The sequence below is a fragment of the Anolis carolinensis genome, unplaced genomic scaffold (assembly GCF_035594765.1).
Source record: "Anolis carolinensis isolate JA03-04 unplaced genomic scaffold, rAnoCar3.1.pri scaffold_8, whole genome shotgun sequence".
NCBI lineage: Eukaryota > Metazoa > Chordata > Lepidosauria > Squamata > Dactyloidae > Anolis > Anolis carolinensis.
Genome location: NW_026943819.1, coordinates 20,794,755 through 20,809,070, shown reverse-complemented (window position 1 = coordinate 20,809,070; position 14,316 = coordinate 20,794,755). Strand labels below are relative to the sequence as shown.

Below are 14,316 nucleotides of genomic sequence, written 5' to 3'. Positions count from 1 at the left end.
ACAACGCCGACTCATCAGCTTAGAAATGGAGAAGAGCACCAACCCACAGAGTTGGACACAATTAGACTTAATGTCAGGGGGAAAACTTCACCTTTAACTAATTGTAACCATTTCTGGATAAAGGAAACAACTGTATACATTATATTCAGTTTTATGTTGTAATTGTCCGTTGCAAACCACAGTGCTCTATGCAGTCATGCCGGCCACATGACCATGGAGGTGTCTACGGACAACACCGGTTCTTTGGCTTAGAAATTTAGATAAGCACCAACCACCAGACACGATTAGACTTAATGTCAGGGAAAAAACATTTACTTTTACTATTTTGAAATTAATGACATGCAGTGAACATGTCCCATAAAATTGCATTGGAGGACCTAGAAAATGCCTAGAGAAAACACTTCTCAAGCATTTCCAGGTCCTCCAGCACAATGTTTAGTCGAAGGATAACAAAGAATCACACTGGAGATCTTAGAAAATGCCTAAAGAGATTTTTTTTTTAAAAAAATGTGGATAAATGAAATTGCAGGTTCCACAGATACAGAGATCATACTGTACACAGAATACAGTAAGCACCACTTTGGTTCCCTTCATACAACCTATTCTTCTTCCATTAGGGATAGATCAATAAGTGAGGTCTCTGAAACTGGAAACCCTGCTGAGCCAACCCTCTTTGTTTTGGAGCTTTTGATCAGACCTTTGTGGAGAAAGTATGCAGCTATCAAGATTGAAAATATTTTTTTTAAAAAAATTGAGAATGTGAAACCTGATATTCTCAAGCTTTTCCAGATTGGGGAAATAAATTCTGCAAAATGTCATGCAAGACACACTGCTGGCATGACATGAATGAAAGAATACTCATTTCAACTCCCCATTTTCAAATCTTTGCTTTCTCTGCCACTGCACTGAGCTATGGAATAAGGCAGCTATGCTTAAAACATCTCCACTGAAGTGTGCTTCTTTTGTTTGTTTTTACAGAAGACTGAATGTGTGTGCATGTATATAGATGCAAGTAGCTTATTCCATATTCATGAACACCCACTTATTTGGTCACCTGTGAGAAATAACACAAAGAGTGATATCTTTGTAAACAACCAAAATATAGAAAATATATCATGCAAGCTTCCAAATCTCCACTAACCTCTTCATTAGTCAACTAGCTCTGCCTGGCCACGCATTGCTGTGGCAAAGTGGTGGTGGTATTGGTTTAAAATTGTTGTGTAATTTTTATTTGACGTTATTTGTATTTTTTAATTATTTTTATTGTAAGTTATCTTTTCATTTATTATATTTTATTATTTTCTTGTATTATTTTTAGTTATTTTCTGTTATTATAGTATTTTATTGTATTAATTTTTTAAGAGTTTTTATTATTTTTTATTTGGTTGCTAGGAGACCAAGTTGGAGGAGCTTAGCCTTCTAACTGGCAGCAATTGGATAAAAGCAATTATTCCTCTCTCTCTAATTAGGACTTTATTTTTCTTTTCTTTTTGTTGTATCAACCTAGAGCCATGGATGTTGGGTTGTGTTGTCAAATTTCAAGGTTGGGGGGCCTGTAGTTTTGTTGTTTTGTGGTTCACCGTGATGCCATCACTCTTTTATATATATAAATGTTTTAAAAATCATGCAGGAGGGGAAAAAAAGTGTCAATGATAGAGTTGCAGGACTAGATTTTGTCTCAGATGTTATTACTGTAATGAGGAATTCTGGGAGATGAAGTCCGAATATCTGGAAGACAAAGGTTTAGGAACCATTGGGATATCAATGGAGGTAGAGCCCTCTGTTCTTTTTGATTTTTGAGGAACAAGGACAAAGGGCAGAAATAATCACTTAGAGGTGACTACTACACAAAAAACCTTGTGAAAACTTGAAAAGAGAGCTTGGGGCCATTCTGCAGTGCCAAGCCAAAGCAAAGTGCTAAGACTCACAAACTCTGACACAGCCTACCAAAAAGGCCCGCTATTGACTAAGACTTTGTCTCAGCTCAGTCACAGGGAGTCAATTGATGTGAGAATAAGGACATGCTCTGAAAAGATGTTCTCCTCCATCCCCAACTGCAAGAAAGCCCATCCAGGATGACATGCACATAAATGCTCAAGCAACCATAGGCATTCAACATCAACTGTTCCATCAGTTGAGCAAGATGAAGATAGACATCTTGCTCTGTGGCATTGCAAGACAAGGAAACCACTAGCAAGGCAGAGAGAATCAGTCCATCTTGGTTGACTGAACAAGTTGGCTTGGCTTCACTTCTTCCTCATCCATCATTAAAACTTGTGACCTTGTGGATATTATGTTCTACCATCCAAAGTGCTTTCTACAATTCAGTTTTTGAGAAAGGGTTCAGCACCCTGGATAGTTCAGAACATGATCCAGAATGTTCACCAAGCAATTGACATTGAAGGTTCCAGCAGCCATTAAAAGCTAACCCTACAATTAAGTAGATTTGGGCTGCTGTTGCTGGCAGTTTCCTGAATGGGAGGAAATTTTGAGTTAATTACTTTGTAGTTAACAATTATTATTATTATTTATTTTATTATGGCACAGCAAACAAGATAGATATACTGGATTTCATATCACAAAATCACAAGTCGAACACTTCCCAAGTGTCTAGGACTGTGTGATGTATTACTATTATTATTATTATTATCATCATCATCATCATCATCATTATTATTCTATTTATTTATAGGTAAAGGGTAAAAAGGTTTTCCCCTGACGATAAGTCCAGTCGTGACCGACTCTGGGGTTGTTGCTCATCTCCATTTCTAAGCCGAAGAGCCGGCGTTGTCCGTAGACACCTCCAAGGTCATGTGGCTGACATGACTGCATTACTTTCCCGCCAAAGCGGTACCTATTGATCTACTCACATTTGCATGTTTTCGAACTGTAGGTTGGCAGGAGCTGGGGCTAACAGCAAGCGCTCATTCCACTCATTCCGGGATTTGAACCTGGCACCTTTTGGTCTGCAAGTTCAGCAGCTCAGCGCTTTAACACACTTCGCCACCAGGGGCCTCTACATCAAGCCTCCTTTGAGCCGGAAACGAACCAGCGACCTAAGGATATTTATTTATATCCTACTTTATTTCTCCCACAAGAGACTCAAATCAGCTTCATATAAAAACATCAGCATACAATTTAAAGTATAAGGTAAAGGTAAAGGTTTTCCCCTGACGTTAAGTCCAATCATGTCTGACTCTGGGGGTTGGTGCTCATCTCAATTTCTAAGCCGAAGAGCCGGCATTGTCTGTAGACACCTCCAAGGTCATGTGGCCGGCATGACTACATGGAGCGCCGTTACCTTCCCGCCGGAGCGGTACCTATTGATCTACTCACATTTGCATGTTTTCGAACTGCTAGGTTGGCAGGAGCTGGGGCTAACAGTGGGTGCTCATTCCGCTCCTGGGATTTGAACCTGGCACCTTTTGGTCCGCAAGTTCAGCAGCTCAGCGTTTTAACACACTTCGCCACCAGGGGCCCCTAAATCAAGCCTTCTTTAAGCCGGAAACGAACCAGCGACCTAAGGATATTTATTTATATCCTACTTTATTTCTCCCACAAGAGACTCAAATCAGCTTCACATAAAAACATCACCATACAATTTAAAGTATACAAATATGCAAATGTTAAAACAGAACTAAACAGCATTAGTATTAAAAATAATTGAGATTAAATCCGTAAAAAACATATAAAACCACAGCGGCCTCTGACATGATCTTAAAAACCTTCTTTTAAAAAAAGTCGGCCTGACTTTTAGCCTGTTGCCAGAAGGACAAAAGGGAGGAGGCCATTCTGGCTTCCTTGGGCAGGGAGTTTCAGGGCTGAGGGGCAGGCACAGAGAAGGAAGACCCGCTCTCTCGTTCCCACCAACCAAGCTTGAGATCTAAGTGGGAGCAAGAGAAGGGCCTCTCCTGAAGACCTCAGGGCCAGGGCAGATTCGTACAAGGGGATGCAGTCTGCCAAATAGCCTGGATCTGAACTGTCTAGGTCATAACCAGCACTTTGAATTGTGCCTGGAAACAGACTGGCAGTCAGTGGAGGTGCTGCAACAGGGGGGTTGTCTGCTCCCTATAGCAGATGCCTATCGAACAGATGGCAAGCTATTTAACCTCAGCAGACTGAGAGCCAAAACCAAGGTCACCACAACATCTGTTATAGAACTCCAATATGCCGATGACAACATAGTCTGTGTGCATTCAGAAGAAAACCTACAAGCCACTCTAAACACCTTCACAAAAGCATACGAGAAGCTCGGCCTCTCATTGAACATCGAGAAAACCAAAGTGCTCTTCCAACAGGGACCAGCTAATCCCTCTGCAATGCCAGGAATACAGCTTAATGGTGTAACTTTAGAAAATGTTAGCCATTTCCGCTACCTTGGCAGCCACCTCTCCACAAAAATCAACATTAACACTGAAATACAACACCGCCTGAGCTCTGCGAGCGCAGCATTTTTCAGAATGAAGCAGAGAGTATTTGATGATCCATAGAGATACCAAGGCGCTTGTTTACAAAGCCATAGTCCTCCCAACCCTGCTCTACGCCTGCGAAACGTGGACAGTCTACAGACATCACACCAAACTCCTGGAGCGTTTCCATCAGCGTTGCCTCAGAAAAATCCTGCAAATCTCTTGGGAAGACAGGAGGACAAATGTCAGCGTGTTGGAAGAAGCAAAGACCACCAGCATTGAAGCGATGCTCCTAGACCATCAACTCCGCTGGACTGGCCACGTTGTCCGAATGCCCGATCACTATCTCCCAAAGCAGTTGCTCTACTTTGAACTCAAGAACAGGAAACGTAATGTTGGTGGGCAGGAAAAGAGATTTAAAGATGGGCTTAAAGCCAACTTTAAAAAATGTGGCATAGACACTGAGAACTGGGAATCCCTGGCCCTTGAGTGCTCTAATTGGAGGTCAGCTGTGACCAGCAGTGCTGCGGAGTTCGAAGAGGCACGAATGGAGGGCTTAAGGGAGAAACGTGCCAAGAGGAAGGCCCGTCACCAGGACCACCTTCCACCTGGAAACCAATGTCCTCACTGCGGGAGAACATGCAGATCAAGAACAGGTCTCTTCAGCCATCTACGGACACCCCCCGAAGATGGAAGACAATCATCCTCAAACTATGAGGGATCACCTAAGTAAGTAAGTAAGTAAGTAATAGCCAGTCCAGTGAGCAACCTGGTTGCAGCTCTTTGGACCAGCTGAAGTTTTCAGGCACTCTTCAGAGGTAGCCCTATGTACCTCTGTCTCTTCTGGACAAAGTTACATTTGTAGGATGTTTCAACTCAGGTGTCAAAATAACTGGGGCGGTTTTGATATAATGCATATCAATTTGCATTGGCAGAACCTGTATGCTAACCTGGTCTTAGACAACAAAATATCTTGGGCCAGTCCTATTAAGAAAACAACATCTGGAAAGACTTTTGATTGCTCTTTGATAACCCAACAATATTTGCAGTGAAGACAGGGAGAAAGAGACTCCATTTTCATTACAGTTTCCTTTCCTCGTCTTATTTCTTTCATCATCATGATAAACTAAGTTAGGGAATGCTCATGCTCACTTAAGGAGATGAGAGTAAAGTTAATGGCTTTTGGGGAACACCATTCCCAGAATCTCCGGCTAATATAAACAGTTGGTCAATAATTGAAAGTATAATCAAATCTGTTCTTTCATAGATATTACCTTCTCATGTTTAGTTGCTTCCTAGTCACCAAAAATACAAGGCAATGAAATCTGAGAACTACCAAGTTCAGTAAACGGATACTGTGTTCTTTCCCTGCCAGCCAATTAGTAATACGTCTTTAGCTGCATGGTTTCCACCTTGATCCTTGTGGAACAAATCTTCCAACAGCAAGATGTTTCATTCTATAATCACGTTCTTATCCAGAGAAACAAGAAGCATCTCAATGGTAAAAAAAAATGGGAGCCATCTCTCTGGATCGGGCTAGCAAAGGTCCAACTATCCAGCTTGGCATTTCCTTTTTCAGTCAGCTTGTCACATTTTGAGGATGTAGGTTTTGCAGAATAGATTAATATGTTCTATCTAGATTCTCCAACATGGTTTTATGGTCAACTTCAACTGTTCAGGAGGACCTGACATAGAGGCTCCCAGAGAGGTGTTTTCACAAGAAAGAAAAATAGCATTATTTAAATATGCAGTGCTCCTAACTACAGTGAAAGTCAATAGCCTACTGTGTTGTCTATGGGCATGTAACTCCAACATTCACACACAAATGATGAAAGTAATGGCTTTTTCCTGTCCATAGCAGCAGCATGATCCATTAAGCCATCCATCCACAAACCATACCCTCCCCTAGATATGTGTGGACTACTACAAACTCCATCATCCACACCTAGAAGGTATGACTTTACACAGTAGGTATGATGGAAGTACTAAGCCAATGCTCCCATTAGATGCAAGATTGGTGAAAACTGCATTAAACTAGCATGAATAGGCATTGCTGATAAAGCTCACTACTCTGGACAGTGCAGACTGCTCCACTGCAAAGGAAGGATGGGGAGGGGGTTGATTTATGGGATCTGCCTCAATGCAGGTAGCAGGGTCGTATCAGCCTTTTAAATAAGCCTTTAAAACCATTTAGCACCTTGTGAAATTTAGTACTGTCCTAAGCACTGAAAAAAGAGCAACATTAAGACATGGTTTGGTGTCCTTAGCTCCATGAAAGCATTCTTTCATAGTCTGGAGAATGGAAAAGTCATTGCTTAGACAGCTGCATTATTCCTCAAAGATAAATATGTAGAAAGCACTGCAAAATGTTGAGCATGAACTATTGATCCCTTTTGCAGATCTCTTCCATTGGGGGAGGTGGACCTCACTGGGAAAGCAGATGTATAGATTAAAATTCTTTCTCCTAGGCTGGCTCTACACTATAGATCAGGCATGGGCAAACTTTGGCCCTCCAGGTGTTTTGGTCTTCAACTCTCACAATTCCTAACACTGGCTGGGAGTTGAAGTCCAACAAATGGAAGGCCGAACTTCCCCATCCCTGCTGTAGATAGAAGGAATGCCATTTGATGCTACTTTAACTGTCATGACTCAATGGCATGCAATTATGGGAATTATAGTTTTACAAGGACTTGGCCTTCTCTGCCAAATTATGCTGGTGCCTGACCAAACTGCAGCTCCCACAGCATTGAGTCCTCGCAGTTAAAATGGTGTCAAATTGCATTAATTCTGCAGCATCAACACCTACCCCCATCTTCTCAATTGACATGGCAGGGATTTAATCTGGAATCTTCTGCATGCAAAGCATGTATTTTATTACAGGCTGTGGTTCCTCCTTTTATGCTCAAGCACCCTTGTGGCTACTAAACCACAAAGCTTCAACTGTTGCAGAGTGCAGGCAGAAAAGAACACTGGCTTCCTAAAAATCAGAGCTATTGACACAATCTCATCTATATCAGTGCATCTTCAGCTATACAGCAACTTAGTTTTCCCAACATGCCGGAGACCAGTACCATATTTCTATTTATTGAGTACAATTGGGTGATAACAGCTTTCCTGGAAACTCATCAGGAACTGGAAACCAATAGTATCAGCACTGATTTAAACCTGAGATGACATATCAATTGCCCTCTAAATGTTGCTGGACTACAACTCCTATCAACATTCACTGCAGTCTGAAGTGGATGACAGTAGGAATCCAAGAATATCTGCAGGGACACCTAGGTTTTCCACCCCAATTTAGGTCAGATCTATCTTCCAGTTGAAATAAAAATGGCAAATGAGGCTCGGGCGATAGAATGGAATAGAAAATTTAAAATTCTCCATTGCTTCTTTTGTTTTTTGTGGAGTGGTTTAGCTCACATCAGAGGAAAAGTGGTTCCCGGTTCCCTGTCCCTTATTCCCACTCTCTCTATTCCTGTCTCATTCAACTGCAGACCTGTAATGCAGCAGTGGCAAGGACTAGTAGCTACAGAAGGAAGATTCCCACTCCACACACAAATCTAAGGTGCTTAGCAACCAGAAAATAAACGACACTGTAGAAATGCAATTAAACTAATGGAATGTGAACGTTGTTGTGGGAAATTGGTTCCAAGAGCGGTATACACTAATCCTGGAAATGTATGCCTGACACCATCACTTAAGCACAGCCACGCTTTGCAAAAATCATTTTAAAGAGAATCCTTTCCCAAATGGAAAAAAAGAAGAGCTGCCATGAGAAACTTTGGCTCAAAGCATACAATTGCTATCAGGTAGGCAAGCAGCTGCACCTGAACACCTAGAGTGGGCAAAATCTCCACCAAGTGATCCGGCAGGAAAATAGAACTGGGCACAATTTTGTGAACACGGAATAAGTTAAATGACAAAGAAAAGGGCTAACTGCTTGTGGGCATATTTGGAATAAAGATTTTGATGAAGGAAAGTCCAAAATGAGTACAGGTCCTGCCATTGGCTCTCTGTCAGCCTCCAGGAAATGAGAAACGCAAGCCTACTTTCCTTCCATTAGCACACGGGACTCCCTCAGCCACAGCCCTTCTTGCTTCCTGATAGCGGAAAGCTCTCTCTTGTTAACTTCTTGCAAGAAAAATCTCCAAAGCCCTAGAGAGTATTGTTGGCAGCATTCGGAGGCCTTCCAATGCAGAAGACCCAATGCACACTTGCCATTTGTGCGCTAATGCTTCATAAACTTCATCAGTTTTGGTTGACTGCCCTCTGGGAGGTCATTTACAATTTGATTAGCATCTTCAATGATGTCCATGGCAGCACTAGCTCTCCCTGTACAATCCTTAAAAGGAATTTGTAAGCCTGGCATTGCCACAAGCTGTGCAGAACTATTTAAGTACCAAACGGTCACACAGAACCAATGCAAATGCATCGGGAAAGAGTCCGATTTGTTTCTATCCCCCGAACTTTCCATGGCTCTTCCCTTCCTTTTCCACTGCAAAGGCAAAAAAAGTATGTCTTCGATCCAAAACTGCATCACGACGCCACAAGAATCGCTCTTCAATCCTCCCTCCCACGCCTTCAAATATACCCAAGGAAATCCAATCTGGCATTTCGTTGCAAGTGAAGCCGGAATCCCTCGTTCGCCCACAAGTGCCTACATGCCTACAGGAAAACTGAAACAAGCACACGGATTTGCGCTTTAACGAGCTGTGCTCACATTTCAACAAGCCAGGTGGGATTTCCTCGCCATTAACATTGGAAACTAGCAACCTTGCTTCCAAAAGCATCATCATCACCGGCTTTTTGCCCCCAGGAAGAATATAATGGGCAGCTAAGTATTGCTGACAGTCACACGGGGAAATGAGAGAGGTTTACTTTAGCTCAGCTAGATTCTCTGCCTCTCAACCCCCCATGTCGCTCTTCTGCAGGACAGTTGAGCCAAAGCGCCTATCTGCATGCAGCCCAGTCCTATGCAGCACAGCACAGCCCTGCAGAGTCAAAGAGGAGGAGCACAAGGGTAAAGCATGCAGCCAGAATAAAAGTGCCTTGTGGAACCATTTCAGCTGCAATTTTGGAATGAGGTATTACTTGACCACACACATTTCACCAAGCCAGGAGGACATGCCTCCTGAAAAAGCTTTCTCTGACATGAATACATAAGCTGTACCAAAAAGAAATGACAAGAAAAAGAAAAGAAACAGTGTGCCTTTCCATAAAAGTCCACCCAGCACCCTTCCCTTTGCGCCGCATCCTTCTGGTGGGTGCCTTTGGCAAAAGCTCCGGCACATGATGCTGGCATTTCCCAAGAATGTTGGAACTTTCTCCCCAATCTCCGTTCTCTTCTCCAGGACTAAGGAGTTGTTCTTGGGAAGGTGTTTGGGCAAGAAAAAGGATCTCAGTATCCTTTCACCCAAAAGAAAGAGGGAGTGAGAGATGGGGAAAAGAGAGAAAGAGGGAATCATAGAATCATAGAATAGTAGAGTTGGAAGAGACCTCATGGGCCATCTAGTCCAACCCCCCGCTAAGAAGTAGGAAATCGAATTCAAAGCATCCCTGACATATGGCCAGGGATTCAGTCTCTGTGTCCAAGTCCAGAGGGAAAGGAGAGAAGAGAGAAGCAGGGAGCAGAAAGAGAGGAGAAAGGGGGGAAGGAGACAGAGAAAGAGAAAAATGGGGAGAATAGAGATGGAGGGAGCCTCCTCCCAACCAGGGGAAAGAGAGAAGGAGGGAATACTGTGTCCAGTTCTGAGCACCACAATTGAAGGGAGATGTTGACAAGCTGGAATGTGTCCAGATACAAGTGACTAAAATGATCAAGGGTCTGGAGAACAAGCCCTATGAGAAGCTACTTAAAGAGCTGGGCATGTTTAGCTGCAGAAGAGAAGACTGAGGAGAAAGGAGGGTCATGTATCAAGATGTATGGGGAAGTCACAGGGAGGACTGCCCTGGAGAGGACGCAGTGGAGCAATGGCTTCGAACCACAGGGAAGGAGATTCCACCTTGAACATTAGGAAGAACTTATTCACTGTGAGAGACAGCTGTGGTGGAGACTCCTTCTTTGGATGCTTTTAAATAGAGTCTGGATGGTCATCTGTCAGGGGTTTTTTGAATGTGATTTTCCTGATTTTCTATTATTCTATGCTTCTAGGAAAGCAAAGGAGAAAGAGGGAAGGAGGGAAGGAGAGGATCGGTCTCCTTCCAGAAGGAAAGAGGAGAGAAGAGTGAAGGGGGGAAGGAAACAAGCAGGGACACAGAGAAAGAGAATAATAGAATCATAGAATTGGAAGACACCTCATCGGCCATCCAGACCAAATCCGTTCTGCCAAGAGCAGGAAAATCACATCCAAAGCACTCCCAACAGATGGCCATCCAGCCTCTGCTTAAAAGCCTCCACACTCCAGGGCAGAGAATCCCACTGCTGAACAGCTCTCTCTCACAGTAAGTTCTTCCTATAGTTCAGGTGGAATCTCCTTTCTTTCCTGTAGTTTGAATCCATTGCTCCAATGCGCCCTAGTCTCCAGGGCAGCAGAAAACAAGCCTGCTCCCTCCTCCCTAGGACTTCCCCTCACATCGTGATCCCTGGCCCTCCTCATGTCTCCTCTCAGCCTTCTCTTCTGCAGACTAAACTTACCAAGCCCTTTAAACCACTGCTCTTGGGGCTTTTGATCATTTTAGTCATCTTCCTCTGGACACTTTCCAGCATGTCAACACCTCCCTTAAGTTGCGGTGCCCAGAATTGGACACAGTGTGATTCCAGGTGTGGTCCGACCAAGGCAGAATAGAGGGGTAGTTTGCATCGAGACTTCCCTGGAGGTCAGGCATGGGCAAACTTCAGCCCTCCAGGTGTTTTGGACTCCAACTCCCAGAACTCCTAACAGCCAGTAGGTTGTTAGGAATTCTGGGAGTTGAAGTCCAAAACACCTGGAAGGCCCAAACTTGCTCTTCTGTCTAGTCAAGCATGGGCAAACCTCGGCCCTCCAGGTGTTTTGGACTTCAACTCCCACAATTCTGGGAGTTGAAGTCCAAAGTTTAGTTGAAGTCCAAAACACCTGGAAGGCCCAAACTTGCTCTTCTGTCTAGGTCAAGCATGGGCAAACCTCGGCCCTCCAGGTGTTTTGGACTTCAACTCCCACAATTCCTACAGCAATTGTGGGAGTTGAAGTCCAAAACACCTGGAGGGCCCAAACTTGCTCTTCTGTCTAGGTCAAGCTTGGACAAACCTTGGCCCTCCAGGTGTTTTGGACTGTTAGGCTGTTAGGAATTTTGGGAGTTGAAGTCCAAAACACCTGGAAGGCCCAAACTTGCTCTTCTGTCTAGGTCAAGTTTGGGCAAACCTCGGCCCTCCAGGTGTTTTGGACTTCAACTCCCACAATTCCTAACAGCCTACCGGCTGTTAGGAATTGTGGGAGTTGAAGTCCAAAACACCTGGAGGGCCGAGGTTTGCCCATGCCTGACTCCTATTTCTGCAGGCCAAAATCCCATTGGCTTTTGAAGCCGCTGCATGACATTGTTGGCTCCAGGAGGACCCCAAGACCTTTTTCACGCATCGAGCATCATTCTTTGCATTTCTGAGGGTGGGAGGCATCCGTGCACCCTCCCAGCGATAGGAAAGGGCTCAAAGGGGGGGGGGGGGGGGAGAGAGAGAGAGAGAGAGAGAGAGAGAGAGAGGAAGGGAGCGGCTTGCACTTCAACTCACCTTGAGCGGCTGCCAGTCCTCGGGCGCTGCTGATGATCACACTTGCAATCAAAGTGGCCACATACCAAATCATAGTACTACCGCCCGGCGGACAAGAGCCTCATCCTAGCTGCGGAGCTGCGCCCGCCCTGCCTGCCTCGCCCGCCTCGCCCTCTGCCTGCCTCCGCCTCGGCGCTTCCTCCTTCTCATGCCCTCCGCAGCCGCCCTCCCTCCTGCCGCGCCGGCGCCGGCTCCATCCCCGGGCCGGGCATCCAGCAGCAGAAGCAGCAGCAGGACCCTCGCCGCTGCCCCTGCCGCCCAGCCGGGGCCCTCCTCTTCTTCGCCGGGAGAAGAGGAGAAGCACGAGCCCCGAGCCGGAGCCGGAGGAGGAGCAGCAGCAGGAGCAGCAGACGAGACCGGAGACGTCAGTCCCGAAGCCCCGCTCTCCGGCCGCGCAGCCTAGCCTGGCCCATTTGAGCCTCCGCGGGCACGCCCCCGCCGGGAGCCCATTGGCTTCCCCGCCGAAGAGGCGGGAATAAAGAAGGAGGGAGAAAGAGAGAGAAAGAGAGAGAGAGAGAGAAAGAGCCTCCTGCCCCCTCCTCCTTCCTCCCACCAAGGTGGGTTGGAGCGTGCAAAGCACAGAGCCGCAGAATCATGCGCAATGCTAGAGAGAAGGAGGAAGGGGCTTCCCTCTCCCTCTCTCCCCCCCCCCCTATCCATCTCTCCCCTTCCTCACTCCTCTCTCCCCCTCCCTACACCTTTCTCCCCCTCCCCATCCATCTCTCCCCCTCCCCATCCCTCTCTTGCTCACACTGCATGCTCCTGGACCAGAAGAGTGCTGGCATAGAGTGCGACCAGTATGCAGATGATACCCAGCTACTCTTGCGTCTCGAACCTGGGACAACAACGATTCCTGAGAACTTTAAGCTGTGTTTGGAAGCAGTGATGAGTTTGTTGCGAGCAAGTAGACTAAAAGTGAATCCCGCGAAAACTGAGATACTCTGGCCTGGCCAGCCGTCAGAGTTAATCCAGTCACTGCCTGATTTCGATGGGGAAGTTCTGGTTCCGTCTGCTACTGCCTTGGGGTTGTGTTGGACTCATCGCTGACGATGGAGGCCCAGATCACTGCCATAAGTAAGCAGGCCTTTTTTCATCTTTGTCAGGCAAGGAAATTGGCATCCTACCTTTCGACAGAAGCATTGGCAATGGTAATCCATGCAACAGTCAGCACTAGGTTGGATTATTGTAACGCCTTATTTGCCAGCCATCCGAAGACAAAAACCCAGAAGATCCGAATGGTCCAAAATGCAGTGGCCAGGCTGCTAGCAGGATCATCTATAACAGGGGTCCCCAAACTTTTTAAGCAGAGGGCCGGTCCACAATCCTTCAGCCTGTTGAGGGGCCGAATTATCATATGAAAAAAAATACAAACAAATTCCTATGCATATTGCACATGTCTTATTTGTAGTGCAACAACAACAACAACAATGAAAGAACAATACAATATTTTAAAATGAAAACAATTTTAACCAACATAAACCTATTAGGATTTCAATGGAAAGTGTGGGCCTGCTACTGGCCAATGAGATAGTCAGGTTAATTAGGATTGCTGTTGTTGTTGGGTGTCTTCAAGTCATGTCAGACTTTGGGCGAGCCTAAGTCCAAAATTATTTATTCATTCATTTACTACATTTATTTACTACATTTTTCTATCCCACCCGTCTCACCCCGAAGGGAACTCAGAGCAGCTGTATGTACATACAATATATTATATTATTAGCATAGCACAATATTAGCATTATATATTACTATATTGAACGATACCACTATACTGTAATATTATATGTAATATATAACATATAATTAATATTATATGGTATTATTAATATTATATTGTATAGCATTATAATATTATCAATATTATATGTATATACAATATATTATATTATTAAAAATGATATAAAAATATTATATTATAAAACTGAAGGCAGGGGCCAGGTAAATGACCTTGGAGGGCCGCATCCGGCCCCCGGGCCTTAGTTTGGGGACCCCTGATCTATAAGATCCCATATTACACCGATTCTGAAACAACTGAATTGGCTACCAATAGAACATCGGATCTCTTACAAGATACTAATCCTGACATTTAAAGCTCGAAATGGCCAAGGACCATTATATCTTAGGGACCGCCTCATTCCTTTTTTTCCATCAGTCGTCACCTCGATCCTC

General features: G+C 44.7%; 2 protein-coding genes across 8 annotated transcripts in view; one reads left to right on the top strand and one right to left on the bottom strand.

Moving 5' to 3' along the window:
* igsf9b (immunoglobulin superfamily member 9B) overlaps positions 1-12,576 on the bottom strand; it is a 166,147-nt gene extending 153,571 nt beyond the window's left edge. For all 7 annotated transcript variants that reach the window (XR_010000399.1, XR_010000400.1, XM_016994963.2 and 4 more), the window contains exon 1: positions 12,109-12,576. Coding sequence is in view for 5 of the 7 variants with exons in the window: in XM_016994963.2 (XP_016850452.2) it covers positions 12,109-12,181 (73 nt within the window). In the remaining 2 variants the exon portion in view is untranslated. The remainder of the gene's footprint in view (positions 1-12,108) is intronic.
* The window catches only part of LOC134293432 (uncharacterized), a 451,452-nt gene that overhangs the window by 11,798 nt on the left and 425,338 nt on the right, over positions 1-14,316 (top strand). The window lies entirely within an intron of this gene.